Here is a 22,845-nt window from a genome sequence, read left to right on the forward strand (position 1 = left end):
CTCACTTTTCGTGTATAGAATTTCGAAAAAAACATCGGTGCAAATTATAAGTCTGTATCATAATGTCCGGTGTTTTCGTGTTTGTTGGTTTGTTTTTATTTTCTTTTATTTTGCGAGTTGGTTATTAGATGCTGCTCCAGCCGGTCAGAGAATCCCCCGCCGCCCCGCCCTCTCCTCCCTGTGCAGCAAGCAGCAGGCGCACCTAGCAAACGGAGGGCGCCCTTACTCCCAGCAAATGGGCGATAGAAAACCGATCGGTGCCTATGCCATTCCCAATATGCGCTGGCTGATGTCGGGGCAGCATGAGTACGAGCAATTTTTTTTTTTTTTTTTGCCGATGCCCGTGATGCCGCCCCCCACCACGATGCCGCCCCGGGCAACCGCCCGTGTCGCCCGTATCTAAAACCGCTACTGAGAGCACAGTAAGTATATATTATGGTAGAATTAAAGACTTGGCCCACAGTTTGACGCTAGTTTCTTCATTTTGTGTTTTGGCTGTCAAAAGCAAGTTGTAAAACTATAGAAAATTTGCTTTAAAAATGAAGTCATGAATAGAAAAAATACCAAAACAAATAAAAATCCAAAGAAATGAACAGGAAGCTGTTTTGTTAGTAAATTGGTTTGTAGGGTGGAGAAGTGTATTGGGGAGGAGCTAGAATAAAAAGTTTGTTTGCAACATTGTATCTGTGAGTATTTACTGTCATAATTAAAATGCTAGAATCAATTGTTTGGGTTACAGAACTGTGAAAAAAAAAAAAAAAAAAAAAAAAAAAGACAGTGGAGGCACTCATTTTTCACCTCATATAATCTATCCAATATACTAAGACTCCTTCACAGGACAGCTAGTTTATTCCATCTTGTCTAGGTAACTGCTAATGCACACACTGAGTCATGTCTTTGTCCAAAAATGAAAAATCAAAAAAGCTTTAAAAGATTCTGCTGTTAAGAAATATCATTTAAAAGAAAGGTGAGAAGAGCACACCTTATAGGTTAAGAATGTTTTAGCCATTAGCAGCTAACAATAAGACAACTTTAAGGTGTGAAAAATCATGATTCATAATATTTCTTAATTTCTTAAAAACAACAACAACAACCACAGAGAGTAAAATATCAGAAAGTCCCTATCCAATTGATGTGACACAAAGGTGAGTTCATATACTGGAAACTAAAAGCAATCATTTGTATTGACAATTTCAGCTGAAAGCTTCGCAACACTGACATCAAGTGGTTGAGTGTGTCTAATGGACACACTCAACCAGTGTGCCATGGGGTAGTTAGGTATTTTGAGGAATCCAAAGAGTTAGAGGATGAAAGAGCATTTAAAAGTACCACAGTGACACTGCTTAATAATTGAAAAAGAAAACAAATCTCTAATCCCGTAGCTTGCCTCCACCAGTGTGTGAATGTGAGCGTGAATGAATAATGTCATTGTAAAGCGCTTTGGGTGCCTTGAAAAGCGCTATATAAATCCAATGCATTATCATTATTATTATTATTAATGCTCTTTGGGTTGACTTTTCTTGTTTAAATGTTCTAAAGGCTAGAAAAAAGGAGACGTCCACACAAAAAGGTTCAGACAGTTTTCATAGGGCATATTTGAGGTGTGTGTTTTTTTAATTAAAAAGAAAAATTGATAGAAAAAAATCACTTTCAATACAATTCCATGCTATTCTGTTCAATTCATATAGCTCCAAATCACAATGCTGTCGCCTAAAGGTTCTTTATATTGTAAGAAAACACAGAAAAAGCCAGGACGGTCCCACTGTGAGCAAGCACTTTTGGTGACAGTGGGAAGGAGAAAAAAAACTTTTAACAGGAAGAAACCTGCAGCAAAACAAGGCTCAAGGAGGAGCAGCCATCTGCCGTGACCGGTTATTAGACAATCGCACTACCATTGATTCTGTACCAACATCAGTGTTGGTAGTGATACTGCAGATATCGGATACATCCCCCACATCTATTTGAATATAGTGGGAAGGATAGTAGAAAGGAGAATTAGAACCACATAAAGAAAAACAAATTACTGATCATTTTGAGGAAAAAAAAGTCAAAATGTGGAGATTACAGTTTTTGCTACTGCCACAGTTGCTATGACCTCTGAGTTAGTGAAATTGTACTTCAGAATCAGTTTTAGTGACAACAAAGGAAATTATTTTCCTTTTATCCCATAAACATAAACTTGGAAAAATGCATTTGTACAAAATTAAACATTATCGATGATTAGACATCAGAAGAGGATGTACCATTATCACAAAATGTGCGTAGCTGGCCTAGCAGTTTATCTTGAAACAAGAAATGTAATCTACACAAGAAATGTAATCTACACATTTTATGGTACATCATTCAAAGTAAAATTCTGAAGATAAAAGTCAAAACAGGACTTTTTCTACAATTAAAATTAGGACTTTAATCTCGAAATTTTGACTTTATTCTCAAAACTATCAATATTTTTCTTAATGTGGTGCTAATACTCAATAAGTAAGAGGATAGAGAATGTTAAAAAAAAGTCTTAGAAAACTAAGACTACCATTAAAAAAAAATTAATCTAATCCTTTTTAATCCTTTGGCAACTGAAATGAAGAAAACTGCTCAGTCAGTCAGCTCAAGTTTGATGCTCCAAGCAAAACTCAGTTAACCACGAGTAGGCTACAGTATGTTGAGAAATAAGGGCTGAAGGATTGTTGTGTAATCCTGCGGGATGACTTATGTGTTAATTAAAAAAAAGGTATGACAGATGAAGAAAGGCCCACAAAGGGTGTTTATATCCAGGCCAAACAGTTTAGTGTTGCCCCTGTGGATGTTTAATGCTTAGTCAGCTCCACATTTCTGGGCACACATTCAAAACAAGCCCCAGGGAATGGGTAAAAGCAAAGCCACGGCCCTTATAAGTAACACGGTGCCGCAGGTAAAAACTGGTAGGTTTAATGAAAGCATGTCGTGTCACGTTCTGCCTTCTCACAGCGCTCACAGCTCTCAGGGTGTGGAGCAGTGACCCACTGACGCCAAGTAGTTGTTGTTTTCCAATGTTCTCCACTGTGCTGAAATCAGAGCACAGTGTGACTGCCTTGATGCCTCTCCCTTAATTTTGAAGAGGAAGCGCACCACTCTGTGGTGTACACGTCTGAAAACTAGTTTGTGTTGTTAGGTTAAACACAGGCCCATTTACTGGGGTCAAGCTAGCGTCCAGTTTGACAAGTACAGACGAGCGAGTGCCCACTTTGTTGTGTGTTTTGTGTGTATACTGAGTATTATGGTAAGTGACGTCGAGACCTGATTTCAAAATAAAAGCCACCTTCAATTGATTAACCTTCAACATTAACAAACACATCTGCCCATAATAATAATAATCAATCCACTCTCTAACATTAGATCCACAGGACACACCCTGGTACTGTAGTAGTACCTCGTCAATATCAAAGCTGTCTTCTTTGGGATTTCAAAGTCCTCTGAATTTATCTTTTTGAGGTATTATTTTACTAACTTTAGTTAAAAAGAAAATTGCAGTTTCTGCATACTAATTGCAGTCTATATTAACAGTACCCTTACACTGGTTCCATGTCAATATCAAATCATCTGATTTTACATTTCAAAGTAAAAGCCATTTGAATTTGCCTGTATATGAGCTACTCTTTCAATAATTTCAGGATGCTGTTAAAAGTAAAATTCTTGTTTCCACAGACCAATTGCAGTCCATATCATCACTAGACATTCTCATACTGGTATAATGTCGATCTCAAGTCAGTCTGATTTTAAAAGTAAAAGCTCTTTGAATCAACCTGTATATGAGATATGTTTTATAATTAATGGGGGACACTATCAAAAGGAAAATTCCTGTTTCCATCGACTAATTGCAGTCCATATCATCAATACATGCCCTTACAGTGTGGCATGTCAAGTCCATCTGATTTTGGATTTCAGAGTAAAAGCCCTCAGAATTTACCTATTCTTTTAGTAACTTCAGAATGTTGTTAAAAGGAAAATTCCTCTTTCCATGGACTGATTGCAGTTCATGTCAACATATATCACATATAATCTAACAGTGGAGTAAAGGTTTTTATAACCAAAGGTGGTCCACTGTGGAGCAGTTTGCCAGACAACTGCTTAGGAACAATAATAAGAATAAGAAAAAAATGTACTGATCCTAGTTAATCTGATATTTGTATGAGAATTGAAAAGCCTGATGCTGTGAGTGCAAATAAGTTCTTTAGTGTCCATCTTTCCACTACCATTCCCATCGTGGTTCCAGTTACAGAGCCAGTTTTCGCCACTAGCTTGTCGGAAACAAGTATCCTTCCCCAGCAGAGTGCAGCATAGAACAGCAGACTTTCCAACACAGACTGGTAGAATACTTTCCGTGTGTTACTGCAGAGAGAGCTTAGCATTCTGAAATAAAGAGGCAGTGTTGCACCTTTTTGTAAAGTTTGTCTATATACAGGGACCAGTCTAGTTTGTTATCTAAGTGTAAAATTATATATTTATATATTGTCACCACCTCTATGTCCACCGCACAAACTTTGACAGGCTGGAGGGGGGCCTGAATCGTCAGAAATCTATTTATTTCCTTTGTCTTAGAGGTGTTCAATATGAGGTAACTTTTGTGACTCCAATTTGTGAAGGCTTTTACAAGACCCCTGTATTCAGATTCAGACACATGCAGCAATAGCAGTGTCATCTGAGTATTTCTGGATTTGGCAAAACTCAGAACTGTTTTGAAGTCAGCTATATACAATGTGGAAAAGAATGAGGCCAGGACGGCCCCCTGTTGAGTCCCCATGCTGCTCAATAATGTCCCAGTAATGCATTTCCCGGACCTGACAAAGAGTGGCCTTTCTGTCAATTCGTCTATCATCCAGGAAACAAAGGAGGAATCTACTCCAATCTCTGTGAGCTTGGTTGGATGTTATTGAAAGCAAATCAACACAAATCAATTAGCTAAACTACAAGCGTAATGCCAGGTTGACCTGTAACAGTTGTTTTCTAAATTCAAAAATAATACAATTACCAAAGACCTTAGAAACAATGTGTATAACCAGATACTTTCTGAAGATGACCTTACCTTGGCCATGGTATTACTGTCAGGAACGTGCTCGTTTTTGGTCAGTATATGTATATGGAGTCCCCATGATGTACTGATAACTTGTTCTCCTCTACTCTCTCTTTCATTTACATGTACAGGTCACTATTAACTTTCATTACAGTATAAATGAGTATATAGTATAAATCTGAGGAAGTGTATCAATGTTTCCACACTTCGGCATGGACAACAATATAATTCTACAACAACATATTATAGCGCTGAAGATCAACATCCTGTTTTTGTATATTTTTACTGTGTTGGTCTTCCAGTTCATCCAGTTGTAATTGAGGACACCCAGGCAGTATTACTGTTCCAACATGTCAACATCCTGTCCCAGGATAGAAATGTGTCTTGTAGCGATAACTCTCTTTAAGAAATCAAAGAAGAAATCCAAGAGGCTAACTGGAGCTCTTTACTGTGACTGTTCCAACAAAATCCATTCTGAAAGCTGCTTGTGTTTGCATCAGTAAAATCAGAATCTGATAAAGAGACACGAAGAGAGAGCAAAAGACACCAGAATAGGACTGATGACATGGACAACAGAAAATATCTGAGCCCTACTCGCCCTCTCCCCTCACATGCCACGCGAGGAGTGACCAGATCAGTAAGGTGAAACCACACCCATTGTGACAATTTCCTGAAGGTGTACTGAAGGTCTGAGGCGTAGAAGGTGAAAAGGGTTGGAGCGATCACTGTCTCCTGTGGAGCTCCTGTACTACACACCATCAAATCAAACTGGGCTCTGCCCAGTCTCACATACTGTGGCCTGTCTGACAGGTGGCCAGTAGTCCATGACATGGTGGATGTGCTTGCTGGCATTTCATTTACTGTCTCCCTCAGTAGAAGTAGAATGATTGTGTTACATTCACTTTAGAAATCAAACAAGGTGATGTTGACTTCAGAAATCCTCACTGTGTGGCCACTGTTATCAGGCTAGGAGGACACTCTTAAACCGTAATGGCGTTGATTCATCAATACAGGAACTGGGCAAAATATGTGCAACATAAAATGTGTGTAACACCAGTATCTTCTCCTGCTTCAGAAACATTTTGTAAATGTTACTCAAGATCATAGACCGCTGGGAGAGTGCTCAGAACCCTGGGGCTAATACCAACCATAACCTGTCCTTCCTTACCCTAGTGTAGTTTCTTCAACAGTCTGCAACATAACCAGGACAGAAGTCATAGTCAAGCAAAGGGTGTTTGTCAGGTTTAAAGCAACAAAGTTTACTCGGGGATAAGAACAGGAGAAGGAGTAAAGAATCATAGGCATTAGTGATGTTTGGAGGCCAGAGTGTGCGGTGCAAGAGACAGTAGAGAGCTGTAAACTGAAACCCATGAAAAAAATTGTTCGCCTCATTTGCTCTCTATAGGCTGCTGACTGGTTGCCTGTCACCAAAACAAAAATATTCCTTTTAACAGTGTCCTTAATACATTCAAAAAGTAGTTCATACATAGGTAAATTCAAATGGCTCCTACTAGCAACATGAAGTTCTTGAAAGGGTACCTCATATACAAGCAATTTAAAAGGACCTTTACTTTGAAATGCAAAATCAGATTGATTTGACATGGTATCTGTGTGAGGGTGTGTACTGTTGATGGAAACTGGAATTTTCCCTTTAACGGGATTCTAAAGTCATTGAAAGATAGCTCAAAGAGGTAAAAATCTGGGCTTTTACTTTGAAATCCAAAAGAAGAGTGACATGTCTTGATACTGACAGGGTACTACTAGAGTACTAGGGTGGATCTAACGTTAGAGTGTGGAAAGGAGACTAATTAACTATTGTTATTATGGACAGATGGGGCTTTTATTTTGAAATCAGGTCTCGACGTCTCTTACCATAATACTCAGTTTACACACAAAACACATAAAAAAGCGGGGACTCGCTCGTCTGTACTTCTCGAACTGGACGCTGGCTTGACAACAGTACCTCACTTTTCCCACTTTGTCTCGTGTGTTTGCGTGTGAGTGTTGGCTGCCTCGTTTTCCAGACTCGCCACTGAGGTAGGATCCGTGCTCTTTTCGCCGTGCTGTTTGTGGCTCTGCTGCTGGCAAACATTCCTCCGGACAAAACGCCCACAGTGCACAGAGCTTTGGATGTGGCTTTGCTTTGTGCATCTCACGTGGAGCTGTGTTTAAAACCCTGACACTTTCGGGCTGTGCCGCCTTTCTTGTTTATGTCGTCTAAAGCGACTCAACAAGCAAAAAGTTGTTTCCGCCAAGTTGCGCAGAGTTGCGCAAGTTGACGCAATAATAACAGTCGAGAGCACGACTGCAACTGTTATTATTAATGTCGTTTTAACTAAGATTTTTAGTATTGGGCTCATAACGCAGGCATAGCGCTATAATTTGCTAAGTATGTTGTTGTTTAGCTTTGAAAACAGTGAAAGTGCTTTAACGCACTAAAACAGCTCCTTAACAGAATACAATAAAGTAGAATAGCCCTTTATTGTCATTGTATATGTACAACGAAATTATGAAAACTTAATGTGTTTCAGAATGAATATATTCAAACGAGACAAAGGCTCAGCGGCTGCTACTCAGGTAGTCCCACCTATATCCACTAGAGAAGTACAGGAAGTGTGATAATGTCCTGATTTTTTCTCCCTGCCATTCAAACAAGCTTTCCTTTATCATCAGGAGCTCGGCAGTGCCGTCAGACACAGCCAGAACAGGCAGGATGATGGAGTTGGCTCACAGGTGAATGTTCACACTGGGACATTAAAACACAGTTTTTCATGTAGGAAGACACCACTCAGGCCGCTATTGAACTTAAAAGCTGAGAGTTTTTAGTTGGCACGATTCGATTTGAATTTTGCATTTATTTCCCTTTTTGTAATAAACGTGTTGCTTTGCATAGACACCAGAGGGTGGGGGTGATGGGGGCATGCAGAAAGTTAATCACTTCACATTGACCTATTAGGTAAAAATGTACCATGAAGATGCTGGTGCTTTTCCTGACATAGTTGTGCAAGCAAACCTTCTTTTGAGACAGAAAAAAAGGTATACCTGAATATGATCACAGGGAAAATTATTATGTTTGATAACGGTTACTGAAAAACTGTTCTGTGGAAAAGCTGAGTACACACTAGGCAACTATTATGCAAAATGTACAGTATGCAAAGTGACTTCTGCATCAGTTGCTACAAACATCTGTCACTTTTCCAAAATAATCTCAATTTAAATCAGTGTTTTTATTTAAATATTTATTTTTCAATTTGAGTTAATTGTCTTATGAATTTAGTTTCAACTAGTTCCTACAGTGTGATTGTTCATTTCAGTCTGATAATGATGGTTTGCCTGTTTGTTTGTAGCAGTCCAGCGTTGAGCTCATTTAATTTAGGTGAAAATCAGGTCAAGGTCACACCAAATGTGTAAATCAGTTGAAACTTAAGACTTAACTGACTCATCAACAGTATACTAGGCCATGGGGGACATGAGTACCTTGGTTAGCTAAGGGTTAGATCTCTCCCTTAACTGTTAACACCCAAGGTCAAAGGTGAGCTGGAAAAAAATTAAAGAAACCATATTGAGTAATATATTATATGAAGGGGCATGGAGAGAGCTGTACAAACACTTTTAAAAAATTTTTTATACAACACCACACGACATCACAATGATCCCGTAACAGGCTGACGTCACAATATTGTAATAAAAACATCATAAAACATCAAAGTTTTACTACAGCCCATGCCCTTTCCACTCTGAGTGCATCATAGCTTTTTTTGAAAATGTTACAACTATGACTTTTTTTTGTTCCTCTTAAGATTCTGTGTTAGTTTCATGTTTTAAAATTTCAGTGTTCTTTGTCAGGGGCAGATTTAAGAAACTCAAAATGGCGATTTGCAGAACAAACACTTGATTCACAAGCATTTACAGTTGTGTGCAGAAGCTTACATACACTCCTCGTGGGCATGAATGTCACGGGAAGTTTGGGCTTATAATGAGTTCTTTGAACTGTTCTTTTTCCAGGGTGGAATGATTGCACATGACTTAAAAAACAAAAGCAAAACAAACAATAATTGGGTGGAACAGGTTTGAGTTTATATTAGAGTTTAATTAATCCACACAGGGTCAAATGCAAACATATATTTCAATCTTTTATTAAGTGATGATGAAGCTTCTAGGATGTTTTTTTACTTTGACAAGGCCAAGGCCCATTCATTTCTTGTTGGTGATTAAGATCGACTTTGACTGGTAGTTGAATTGTACTTTTTTTCATAATAAATGTGTTGTTTTGCATAAACATCAGAGGACGGGGGTGATGGGTGTCATGCAGATGGTCAATCCCTTCAAATCCACTGCACAGGTAAAAATGCATGGACAGCCTGACACACAAGAGCTTCTTTGTTTGGTACCTCATTGAAAATGACAGAACGTTAACTCTCCATGCAGGCCTCCTTCACGGTTCATACAACTCCCTCCTCAGATTCACTGGAACAACCAGCAGACACAGCTCAGGTGAGGTGTAAAGTACTGCTAATATGTGATAATCTTCTGTGTAAAAAGTACACAATGGACAATAATTGTCCCAGTTGTGCAGTTATGCAAAGTCACTTTTGAAAACAACTACCACTCCTCCAAAGTTATCCATCCATCCATCCTCTTTTGCTTATCAAGGTTGCAGTGGGGCTGGAGCATGTCCCCACTACTATAGGGCAAGAGTACTCCCTGGACAGGTCTCCAGTCTGTCACAGGGCTGACACAGAGAGTCAGACAACCGCTCACAATTAACCTGAGCCCACTAACTGCACGTCTTTAAACTGTACCTCTCTCCAGAGTACCTGGAGAGAACCCACGCAAACTCCACACAGAAAGGCCCTCATCAGATGGTGGAGTCAAAATTTAGGACCTTGCTGCTGTGAGGCACCAGTGCTAATCACTGCACCGCCCTGCTGCCCATCTCCCCAAAATTATTTCACTTGAAACCTGCTTTCTATGCTAAGAATTTATCTTCTTATCAGTGTAGTTCCAAATACGTAGATACTGACAGTAAATGAGGCAAAAGCATTTTGATACCACAACAGTGTAAAATTAGTGAGATGCTGTAGGGTTTTATCTTAAAACTGGATGCAGAAAGAAGCAGCTTATTTGAGCAATTCATAACGCTTGAATAAAGCCTTGTATTTAAAAAACATTATAGACATTTTATATGAAAGAATCTATGGTAGATAAAATGAATTAACTTGTAGATGGAGAGATGGAAGGGATGCATGGCTGCTCTAAAAGTATGAACCCCCCCCCCAAGAATGACCAGTTTCAATGGAAAGAGGAAAGCTCTAGTTCCAGCACCCTAAAAGGTTGATTCTGGTCATCTGGACGTAGCGTTTTCAGAGGGAGAAGCGTTTCATCACTCATCCAAGTGACTTCTTCAGTCTCAGCTGACTGCAGGCTTCTGCAACCTTATAAACAGTACATTGCACAATAACTAGTTCCAGTAATTTATTCATACAGTTATTCCCTTGTTTAAACAAATAAAGAAGACTTATAAAACAAAAAAGACATGACCTCTAAGTCCTACAACTGCTGCTTGTAAACGGTGCAGCCTCAGCTGGATGCAGATGGAGTAAAGCCAGATTTGCCAAACACAGAGTTAAGAAACAAACAGACGCCCTGTTAGTCATCACTGGTCCCCCATGTGATCCTCAGCTGCCAACATAGAGGGAAAAAAAGAACACAAAATGGAGCAAACAGCACCACCATCAGTCAAGGAAGGAAGGAAGGAAAAACAAAATATAATTTCCAACTCAAGGTCACAAAAAATAGCTTCTTTTTATTCCTAGAAACTCACAGCTGCTATAAGAAGCTAAGAGAAAGCTAAGAAATATAAGTAAACACAAATAACTACAAAATTTTAAAGTTCTGTGCTGATTATGAGAATATTCTTAATGTGGTGTCGCTAATTTCATTTAAGTAACAGGGTCTCAGCAGGGATTTCTTACAAGAAATCTGTGTTTTGAAGACTTAACTTCAATGCTGTTTCTTGTTTTCTCTCAGCGAGGTTGAGTCAAGGTGATTAGTTGCCTTCAGTTAGCATATTAAATGTGCATTCCTCTAGTCATGGTTTGGTGCACAGTGGCTCAGTGTTTGTTCACTTTCAGAACCCTGGTATGCTGAAAGGGGTCATGCAGAAGGTCAACCCATTCAAGCCTACCTCACAGGTAACCACGGGATTGTTTCAATGTTACCAAGAAAATAGTGGCAGTAATAATAGGTCATCCACTCAGCTGTGTTTCTCACACAGGTCTCCAAAGCACCATATTCAGAGTTGCCGGAGCGGGGAAAGGAAGACTCTACTCAGGTAGGAAAAAGTTGAGAATCTGCATGAATTTGATGTCAGAAATCTGATGGTATAAAAAAACAAATTCACTTGATCATAGGTTCCTTCAAGTCACTAGTGACGACCTGAACACCCGCACACATTTCTTGAAACTGGATTTCCTAACATTTGAGATGACACTGCTGAAAAGCCCCTACAGATTTTCACAAGACAAAAAAGGTCAAAATGGGGGCAAAATACCAAATGACCTTTAACATCTAATCATCATGTCACACAAAAATGCACACGGATGTGGAAGGAAAAAAACCCAAAGTCTGATAGTTATGGTGTTGTTTCAGAACTCTGGAATGTTGAAAGGAATGATGCAGAAAGTCAACCCCTTCAAGTCTTCTGCACAGGTACGCAACTCTACGTTTGATGTCTGTTCTCAGCATGCGGCCTTGGAGGTCAAATCATCTTTATATGAACTAAAATTGAAAAGCTTTGTCTCTTTGTCAGACGCCAATATCTAGTCTATGGACGAATGAATGAAATTTTCTAATTCTGCCTGTTGAATTTTAATACAAAGTTTGGGAGTTGTGCCAATTGGTGTGTTCAGACCGATTATAAAGTTACATTCAAAGTCAATGTAAAGACACAGCAGGTGACGCAAGTAGAAGCAAATACTATCATGGATCTCTGGATCCTCCTAAAGCCACTGGCAATGGGAAAACAAGGACAAGGCTATTGTCACTATTTGCATTCAGCTGGAACTGTGAGAGTCGATTCATGTGGCGACACGGAAAGCAAAAAAATAAAAACAGAATATAAAGTTAAGAGAAAGGTAGTGCAATAACCTGAACGTGTTTTCAAAAAAACTTTGTAAGGAAGTGGTTATCTGGTTCATTGGAACAAACATTTGTGGGCTGGCAACATTTCACTTCCTGTTTGGTCCGACTCCAATCTAACGGTTAGAGTACAAACTGAATCTGTAACATCTACATTACGTTATTTACTTTGAGACCTTTTTCTGCAAAAAACAAAAACACTTCCTTGACACTTCCTCTCATCTCCTTTGACTTTAGGTGTCAAAGAGTGATCCTCCAGATGATTCTGCAAATCATCAAGAGACTGGAAAAGAACGTCAAGACAAACAAGTACCGCACCAAGTTCTGCATAATCTGCTACCCTCTGTGTTAATTTGTGGCTTGTTCTTGCAGTGCTGGGCCTCCTTATTTATTTACTTATTTTTAAATTATAATTTAGAGTCCAGGAATGATTCAGAAAGTCAACCCATTCAGATCCTCGCAGCCAAAGGTTTCATTTTTAATAATAATTACTGATAATTTAATTGTTGAACAGAAAACTGTGCTCAGCGTTTATCCTTCTGGAAAGTCCTCTTCTTGCATCTTATATTTTCAGGATGTTGAGCCTCAACACAATGACCTCACATCCAGCGCTGGAAGCCTGACAGGCAACAACAACTTGCCAGAGAAGCAGGTCGATCCCTGTCTGTTTCATACCGTGACACGTGTTTGTTTTTTTTCTCCCTACATTTAGTATTTTAACAGTTTAAGAAAGTCAGCTGTGTAATTTGGAGTAGAGAAAATATTCCAAAAAGCTTTTATTAGCAGTGATAGTACGCTCTCAGTGTTGTTCTTTCCACGACCACAAGATGTTGCCAAAGCAAAAACAATAGAGTCTCCATAGACCAAATACTTCCTGACCATTTTTTTCCTTTCTATTTAAATTTTGAATCCACTTCATGAATAGTGCTTACATTGATTGTTTACAACTTTTAATAGACACATAGATTTAAAGGAGTAATGTCTTTACACTGTTGCTCTTTTCTACTTTTTTGTTTTTAGAACCCTGGAAGGTTCAAAGAGACGATGCAGAAAGTAAATCCCTTTAAGTCGTACACACAGGTATGATGTCGACGATTAATTCAGATCTGTCAGTTTTAGAGTTTCCCACTGACCTAGCTGGAGTATCTACTTAATGTGAGTATATTTGCCACTCTTTGTTTGTGATTTAGATTCAGGATCAATGTCAGAGAGATTTGACGGTTACCTCTGTCAAGACACTGGTAAGGCCTAAGATGGAAATAAAACGATGCACATGTCTGGTATTTCTTATAGTTAAGGGCTTTTAACATAACACATTTGACAGATTTTATTATAACAGAAGTGTACTTGGTTCTGTCTGTGATTTCCTGCGTTTTTCTCTCAACAATTATCAGGAAAACCAAGCAGATATTCACAGTGACAACTCCACCAGCTCTGAAAGCCTGGATGACAGCACAATAGAGAGACATGTAAGGCAGTAACCACATCTCTTTGTCTTTAAAATTAACCCAGCTCTCCAAGCTCATAGTTATTTCTTATTCACCATCATTTGTTAACCTAATTGCATTTGTTGTAATGGTTGTTTTATCTTATCATCTTCTCGCCCCTGGTGATTTCCAGAACCTATTGTTCAGTGAAAAATACTAGCATGTTGTCAGTCTGCAAAAATGCAAAGCATGTAACCAGGTTGAACCAGTGCTTACTTAAACGATCAGCATTTTCGTCATGATGTTTGTCGATGTCTTAACTGCAGCCATAAAAGGGGAAATGGCACTCATATTTCCCGGACTGGTGGAGTTTGATAAGAACAATGTACGGGAATGTGTTCAGAAACTATGCTAATAAAGCCAAAGGCACTGAGAAAAAGTGAAGAAAACCAGACAAACAAACAAGAAACTTTGTGCCTACTGAAAATCTTTGTCAGGTGCATAAGTGTAACATTTACACAGTATTAAGCCCTAAGCACTCAGTTCACTCCCTTTCCAAAGTCTGTTTGGTATATAGATGCTGACACCAGCTGTGATGTAAAAACCCAGCCAACACAGGCCCAAAGGAGAAGAACCAGGGTATGTTATGCAGAGTATTGGGTCCTTATGAATTCAGAATAAACTAATTTAATATTCACCATTGTTTTACATGTTGCCTGGTTCTTTTCATGTTGATACTGATGGTTTGATGTCACTGTTTTCATTGGGTGGCTGCAAAGAACCAAGAAAGAAACATTTGAAATGACTTTTTTTCCCCTTTCCTGAAGACTTTTAAACTATTTTCCAGATTTCACAGGAATACTGAAATACCACCGGCAGTTTCTTCTCAAACATATCGAGTTCTTATTTTCTTTGTTTTTGACTCCACAGGACTCTGCAAATGCATTTTCTGACACTCAAGCCTCACCCCAGGTTAGTAATGAAGTAAATGTATATAGCACCTTTCTAACTTACATGCTATCTTTACATTAAGCGATAAAAATAAATGTAATTAAATGCCTTAGGAGCTTGGAAAGAAAAGCATCTGGACTTCTTAGGTGTCTTGAAGATGTTTCACCTCTCATCCGAGAAGCTTCTTCAGTTCTAAGAGGTCAAATGGCCCAGGATGTGAGTGGGCATTAAGGCGGGGGTTTAAAATCTGGGACTCGTCACCACTTGCTCTTAGAACTCGCGAAGCTTTTCCAATGAGAGGTAAAATGTCTTTAAGAAAATTACAGAAGTCCAGACGCTTTTCTTCCCACGCTCCCTAGACTACGATGACCTGGATGACTGAGAACCTTGACACACAATTTAATCAAATGTTTATCAGTGGTTTTATTTTCAAAATACAATTGGGAGGTGAGCATGCTAATAGGTTTGCACAGTGCTATTATGTCATTGTGTAAATAAAACTACACACGGACATTTCAGTGAGAATTCGGTCTTTATTTACCCATGTAATCTCTAATGTAATACTTAGGGAGAATATACTGTGATCAAACTCTCAGAATTCCTCTTAAGAATAATTGTTTCATAAACTGGCTAATATAAATGTGACTAATATTGAAATCAGTGAATTAAATGTGCGTACATCTACAGTGTCTCGTATGACAGCCACGTATACATAGGAAGATAAAGCCTGCTCTACATTTGACCCATTGAGTAACGACAAACAATGCGAGGACTCTACAGTCCAATTGCGGCTGTGAGAAAAAGGGTAGTTTAGAAACTTCTATGTTTAAATACTAAACATATAAAGATGTTAAGGCAGGAATATTATACTAGGGTGACGTGGCATTTCACAAGTTACCAGAAACAGTTGGTGGTTTAAAACAGAAATGTTAATTGCTTTGCCATGTTTGTTTAGCTTGTGACTTTGAAGTTGTCATTCCAGTTTTTGGTGCCCATGGTTGACGTATTTCACTTTAAACACCTGGTAAACAACTCTTTCAATTTGGGACTATTTCTTTTCACCAAAACTAGATTATCTATGCCACAACCACAGGGAAAAAGCTTAAAAAGATGAAGTTAAATGAACTAAAAATGCATTATTAGTCTAATGCATGGGTTCTTTGCGTCACTTGATCTTGTCGTCTCTTTATCGAGTCCTCTTGAGTACAACATGGTTTCATTTTTGCAGTTCACGGGTTTCTGCCTTTTATATAACAAAACATTAAGAATTAATCTATTGCTGTCAACGTCATTAAAATTATATAAACACAAACAACATCAAAAACTCTTTTTTTCTTGTTCGCTAACAGAAATTTATAAGAAGTAATTATAGTGTTTATATAGTTTATAGATTTACGTTTTTGCTGTTCCTGATATGATTACGTGACAGTTTAAATTTTAAAAAAAAGAAGGTGAAACTAGGTGGTTAGTCAGGTCTGTCGAGGTTGACATCAAGTTTTGGACAGTAAAAAAACTGAAGCATGTAAATACAGTTATAGTAAAGCTAAGGTAGCAGTGTACAGATGTATTAAAGAGAAAAAAAACTTACACAGTAACATTTTTTTGTTTGTTAATGCCTAGTTGTAGGCAGTTTCGTGAAGCTGTTATTTACAGCTTACATTAATATTTCACAACAGGAAGTGTCACTGTGTTAAACCTCAGCTGATTTATAAGCTTTGCTGAAATCGCAACACAAACGCAGATTCAATCTTCTTAGACGCGATTTTAGGCTCATTTAGAAATTTTGTCTAGTGTGCCATGTGTGACCTCTTGTTCCAGGAGGTAGTTGAAGTTCAGACATTGCAATTGGCTGAAGTACCAGTGCGCAGTGGAGGAACGGACCTGGACCCTCTAGACGTACGTTCATCTTATTTTTTCTGGTGTATTTTCTATGTATTTTAAATTTCTTTCTCCATACAGTCACAAAGCAGTAAGTTAAAAGACTGTTTATTTCCAGGATGACGAAGGCCTTTTGTCCTGGTGGAGAACAGTCGAAGGTATCACTGATTTATTGTTAACCTTATTTATTGTAGTTGAAAGTTGCACCTCATAACTTCTTTCTGTGCCTTAGGTTGGGATGAGTGGAATGAGGCAAACCAGAATGATGAAACTGAAGAGTAAGTAAAACATTTACTGAAATCAGTTTATTACACTCACTGACCACTTCACCTCTTAAACTGCACATTAGTGCAAATAGTCGGCCAATCATATGGCGGCAACTGAGGCATTTAGACATGATTAAGACAATCAGCTGACATTCAAGCCAAGCCAATGTGATTTCAGTGACTTTGAAACTGATTTTAAACATAGCCTGGTTGTTGGTCTGAGTGTTTCAGAAACAGCTGATCTGCTGGGATCTTCCCACACAACCATCTACAGTTTAAAGAGAATGATCCAAGAAAGAGAAAATCTCCAGTCAGCGGCATTTCTTTGGGCAAGAATCCCTTTTTGATGACAGGGTAGAATGGTCAGACTACAGTAACTCAATTAATTCTTTGAACCTTGAAACAGATCGGATACGGTTCATATGGACGCTCCAAAATTGGACAGCAGAAGACTGGAAAATCGTTGCTTGGTCGATTATAACTATAAATAGTTATAAAAAGAACAAACAGCAGCTCACACCTGAAAAAGCTGCAAATTACAAAGAAACACTGCTGTAGCTGGTTGGATGAAAGGGAAATCAAATTATTCTCTGCAGATTGTTGACTTCACTCCTTACATAGGGTGTGGTCCTCAGGCTGCAGACAGTCACCTGTAAGCTGTAGCACTGATAAACCAACTGCAGGTTCCTGATTCAGGATGTGTAATCCTGGTTTCTGGAATATTGGAACAACAACATTGATGTATCCTGCTTTGTCCATTCTCAGCATTCTTCTGCCCACACATCTTGTCTTTTCTTGGTAGCCAGAACAAGACGGTCTCTTGTTTTGCATGTCTAACAGGTCTTTGTGAGACATCCTTAGCTTTAAGCCCATAATGGAGAGACCTGAGGCACTGATGGGTGGATCAGATTATTGTACTAACACACGGGATATATGGCTGTCCTCCGCCCTTCTTGTGAACACACGAATAACTGGTCATTGTGCTTTCTTTTCTTTCTCTTAAAGACAGTCTCCATTCCTTTATCCCATTTATCCCACCAGCCATAAAGAGTCGTCCAACTACAGTTTTAATACAAAAACATGTTTCTTGGTTGAAGTTCACTCATTGTTTTCCCAGTGAAACCCTTACCCTGTGCCTTTTTCTCAGAGTGGTGGAACAAGCAGCTGATCGCGTCTTCATGGCCGCTCGACTTTTTGTTCGTTTTTTTAACCAACGCGGCGCCTCACTGCAGCAGCGCATCCTTGAGCTCCTAGCCTTGGCTGATGCAGCAGACAATTTTCACAAAAAAACGGTCACGGCCAGTGTGGGCGGTGGATTGGCCAGTGTCGCCGGGTCTATCACCACCATCACCGGCCTCATTCTGGCACCCTTCACAGCTGGAACATCACTGATTGTCACAGCTGTAGGCATTGGTATAGCTACAGCTGGTGGCGTGACATCTGCTTCGGCCAATATCACTGACACCGTCCATTCAAAGACGGACCGCAAGAAGGTGGAGAAGATGATTCAAGATTACCAGGGGGAGATCAAGGACATCAAAGAATGCCTGGAATTTTTACAGGTAAGAACGTACCAAGAAGGGAACAAACAAGATGGCTGGCTTACAAGTAGGGCTGGGTATCGTCACGTTTTTCTACAACTGATTCAAATCTGATCACAAGGTCCTGATTTGATCCCCGATTTTAATTTTGACTCAGACAGTCAGAAATATTATTATGACCATTTATCTTGGATATGTCCTGTCCAAAGAACCCTCTAAACTTTTTTAATTGAAAATATTTAATTCAAAATTATTTGCCTATTTCTCTGCAATTAAAAACTCAGTGTAAACTATCTCTGTATAAAAACAAAGCCGACACTTGTGAGACTTCATCAGAGGTGCAAACATCACAGCTAGGGCTGCCACAAACGATTATTTTGATAGTCGACTAGTCACCGATTATTTTTGTGATTAGTCGACTAGTCAGATCATGCATCCATTGAACGTAAAACATACAGCTTATTGCACCAGCATGCATCTGCTCTTATATAGCTATCATTATCTTACAGCTTTAAGTGTTTAAGGTATGTGCTAACTAAAAATAAAGACAAGATGATAGTTTATTGAATTTAAATGAAATTTGCAGATTGTTTCAGTGAAGTTTAATAAACTCAGCCGTCTGCTCCTTGCTATCTAAAATATAACAGGACACCGGAGTATATTCTCGAGCATCTCACACTTCTGATAATCAGTCGTCTGCTTGACGTTTATTCAGCTGTGTAAAAACTATAACTTTCATCTCAGCCAAACCGATTTACTCAGGAACAAATAAAATACTGAAAAAAGCCAAACAATAACATTTTTAAGTTATCTAAGTGACTTATGTATCATGTTTAACCTGAGTAGCGAAAGACGGCGGTGGGTTTGAAAACGATTTGCCGGGAGTCCGGTGTTCTCACGGGCTCTAGTGAGCCTTCCACCCCAGCTAGCTGTCGAGCTGGTGGGTAACAGACATCTCCGAAAACGTCGGAGCGCTTTTGAAAATATGTGATGTCTTGATAAACTAAGCAGATATTTCAAGTTTACACAGCTACATTCCCGCCTGAAAATATGTTAAACGTTTATTTTGTGACCCAGAAAGAATAATAAGAGTAACATCAAAACTAACTAGCTGCCGCCATTGTTGGAAACTGAGCAGGGCCGAGATGGGTCGCGCTATGAATTCTGGGACAGTTTCTTCTTCTTCGGGGTTTAACGGCAGCTGGCATCCTTGTACATGCAGTGCTGCCATCTTCTGTTTCAGTCCGTTATTACACTCTTAAATCCTACTACTTATTCCTGCGTCTTTTGCGATCTTACAAAGCTTCAAACGACGTGTCGACTATTAAATCAGTCGTCGACGATTTTGATAGTCGACGTAATCGTGACTAGTCGACTAATCGTGGCAGCCCTAATCACAGCAGACGCCTTTGTGTCAAAGTGACTGAAATAAAAATATTCAGCAGTAAATGAAAAACTGAAGAAAACCATGAATCAACATATGAACATTATGTGATACTGCTGATACTCTAAAAACAAACAAAACAGCAGGCAGTCAAACAATTTTTGATAGGAAACTGGTCTTACAGCATACTGAAAAAGAGAGCTGTGCAGGAAGTGTGATTTTATCATGGTGGAAGCAAGAACACAAAAGTAAGAGGAAATTCATGACAATGTTTTTCAAAGGTGAAGTGTAATTTTGCTCTTTCGTTGTTGAGTCACTGACTTTTGGTTGGAGAGTAATAAAACCTGCAGCTTTAGAATCTCTGAGATGTCGGCTTTCAGTGTCTGTGTACGTGCCGTCAGGTCATGCTTGGTGTTTACATCATTTTGCAAATCTGTTTCACTGCTCTTTAATCGTTGCTGTTTGGCAGCTTGTTTGTTTTGTGAGCTTTAACCTGAGATTCTGGCGTTTCTGGCACAACATATTTATATTCAAATCCAAAATCGTTTTGAATTGGGAAATCGATTTTTTAAACCCACCCTACTTGCAAACTCTGCTCACATTGCTGAAAAGCGTTGGATGATATGTTCACAATTAAACAGCTGTCGGTTCCTGATCAATTCACTGACTGGGTTTGTTAGTCCTTTATGTAAAACCTGTAAGATGTTGGTAAAGAGCTGGCAACATATAATTTATTTCTTAGCTCAAGAATTTGTCATGGGGCATAGGAGTGCACTGAATACCTTCAGCATACCACATTTGAAAGGCATCCATTTACTCAACATAGAAAGAAAAATCTGTTAAACTGAATGTTTGCCTCGAGGTTGTTGAGGCATCATTCAACACTGTGGTTAAACCACATTAACTACAGTGTTTACAGAAGCATTGACAGTTCAGCTGCCTTGTTCCTGTTGATGCATAGTTTGAATTGAACCATTTACCGGTGTGAATTCTTGAGAAGGAAACAAGAAACACATAAACAATCGTTCAGTCACACAACTGAGATGCTGTCATGCAGTATTATTTTTATTTTTCCATCGTACCTGACTGTCAGAGGCCATATCTGCTAAGATGTTTTGTTTTTTTAACCAACTGACTGGAATAATAATGCAAGGAAATATAGTAAGTATACATAAAGAGTCAAGTAAGCTTTAACTTTAGATGAGTCTAAGTTTTATGGTGGCCCTTAAAGGTAAAATATACTCCAACTTGAGAAAACAGCAAATGGAAAAATGCAGCAAAAGCATACATAACAATACTGATGCTGAAAAAAAAAAACACAGTAGAAGTTCAATAAAACACAATGAAACTGAAAAAAAAAATGCTGACAAAACAATGAGGAAGTGTTTTTAGGGAGACAAGAATGTGACAGAAGAGTTGTGGAAGGCCTTTAGAAAAAACATACCTACAGTACTATATTAATCATGTGACATAACATTGCATCTTTTTCTCTCTCAGAAATCAGAAAATCTTTTTTTAAAAGTGTATCTCAGTACAATCATTCACATTTTCTTTTCTGTTTACTTCTGCAGCGGGTCCACCTCGTTAATCCCCCCAAAAACTTTCACTGTGTTTTGTGAGATGTTGGATTTTTCCTACTTCCTTTATTCAACATCTGTGTTTTGTGTACTTTTGCTGAATTTCAATATTTGGAGTTTCAAGGGCCAAAAAAGTCTCTCAGCTAATCTACATTTAAAAATAAATGCTAATGTTGGTATGGCCACAGCTGCTAACGTAAAATTTTCATCTCACGTATACCTGACAGGAAGGGATGGAGACACTCCAGCAGTGGGACTTTGAGAAGTATGCCGAGAGCATCGCAAAAAATCACTTAAACCAGGACGTCAAGCATGTAATCAAGGAGGGTGGTCGAGCTGGCAAAGCTCTGGTGGTCAACACAGACAGTCTGATCAATACTGTTCAAGTCCTGAATGTTGCTGGTGGTGCTGCCAAAGCTGCCCAGGTGATGAGTGTCACTACCGGAGTAATGTCAGGCCTCTTCCTGGCTCTTGATGTGTTTTTCCTGGCAAAGGACTCCATGGAACTGAAAAAGGGGGCAAAAACAGAGTTCGCTGTCAAGATCCGAGAAGTTTGCAAAGACCTACAGGATGGCCTGCTGGAGCTAAACAGAATCAAGGAACAGCTTCAGAAAACTATGGATGGGATAGAGGTGGAGGTAGAGGAGGTGGAGGATGAAGAGCAGTTGAAATCTGATCTGAAGAAACTCACTGAGCTTGAAGACTGAAGGACAGTGTTTAGAAAACAAAACAAAGTCCTCATTGTCTTGCGTTGATACCAAAAATAAAGTTTAAGCAGAAATTGCACAAGTTTCGTAGTTTTTACGGTCTGCATTGTTACTGAACAGGCCCAATGAATAGTTCTCAGTAGTTTCTTATATTAATATATTGTCATTGTTTGTTTTAAAGGCAATTTTAATTAAATGTATTACATTTATTGCTGGTTTGCTGCATTGGTGAGTTGATCTGACTTACACTCCACACTACTTTTATCAGTGGACGAGGTGAGATGACCTTTTACTCAAACGGGTGGGGTCAAAGGCCAGAAATAAAAGAATGTTAAAGGTCGAGTCTGCTTATCTCATTCCTAAAGTTATAATCATAAATTCCTAGTTTATCTCAGTTTTTCATCTGGCCAGGGGTTAGGGCGCTCCTGGCCATTAATCTTATGCTGACATGTGGCGCGTGCATGCTGAAGAAACAGTTTAAATGACAGCCTTTGAGTCCCTACAGTGAGGGTTTCATATTACTGGGTTTACTTTGGGGACCTTTGCAGGGTGCCGTTCCACCTTCAGATGGGTTTTGAGTGATCAACTTTTATCTTACGTGATGAAATGATGATAATAACTTTATTTGTGTAGCACTTTTTAAAGTGCTACACAGTTTAAATAAAATCCACACATAAGTGGATAAGTGCACATGTGAAAACATAGAAACACATAAACAGACACATAAGGAACCACATGGTCAGACATTCATTCTAACACACACATATACACCCAAGTATTTTCACTATGGCCAAAAATGATGGATATATGAAAGATTAAGGGAAACCTATGAAAATGAGTTTCCAGTAGTTTGTCTAAAGCAAATAACAGAATCAGCTGACCTGGAAATACATGATCACTTCTGGCTTTAAACATCAGAGTAAGGGACAG

The 22,845-nt window shown here is 38.9% G+C and overlaps 1 protein-coding gene across 4 annotated transcripts; it reads left to right on the plus strand.

The window, feature by feature from the left end:
• Nucleotides 1–6,809: 6,809 nt before the first annotated feature.
• On the plus strand, nucleotides 6,810–22,255 carry si:cabz01007802.1. 4 transcript variants are annotated; one of them, XM_039609949.1, is made up of 20 exons: nucleotides 6,811–7,081; nucleotides 7,576–7,621; nucleotides 7,718–7,777; nucleotides 9,330–9,386; nucleotides 9,473–9,538; nucleotides 11,179–11,238; nucleotides 11,322–11,378; nucleotides 11,696–11,755; nucleotides 12,422–12,493; nucleotides 12,603–12,836; nucleotides 13,205–13,264; nucleotides 13,375–13,425; nucleotides 13,579–13,653; nucleotides 14,173–14,250; nucleotides 14,542–14,583; nucleotides 16,381–16,458; nucleotides 16,559–16,598; nucleotides 16,673–16,718; nucleotides 17,854–18,268; nucleotides 21,436–22,255. In XM_039609949.1, exons 2-20 carry the CDS (start codon nucleotides 7,577–7,579, stop codon nucleotides 21,913–21,915), a joined length of 2,076 nt encoding a protein of 691 aa, XP_039465883.1. In that variant the 5' UTR covers nucleotides 6,811–7,081; nucleotide 7,576; the 3' UTR covers nucleotides 21,916–22,255. The 4 variants fall into 4 exon arrangements, with proteins under 4 accessions (XP_039465884.1, XP_039465883.1, XP_039465882.1 ...); XM_031738669.2 differs by having other exon boundaries at nucleotides 6,812–7,621; nucleotides 12,603–12,653; nucleotides 12,759–12,836; XM_039609948.1 differs by having other exon boundaries at nucleotides 6,811–7,621.
• The last annotated feature ends 590 nt before the right edge of the window (nucleotides 22,256–22,845 follow it).

This window comes from Oreochromis aureus, linkage group 3, assembly GCF_013358895.1.
Source record: "Oreochromis aureus strain Israel breed Guangdong linkage group 3, ZZ_aureus, whole genome shotgun sequence".
Classification (NCBI taxonomy): domain Eukaryota; kingdom Metazoa; phylum Chordata; class Actinopteri; order Cichliformes; family Cichlidae; genus Oreochromis; species Oreochromis aureus.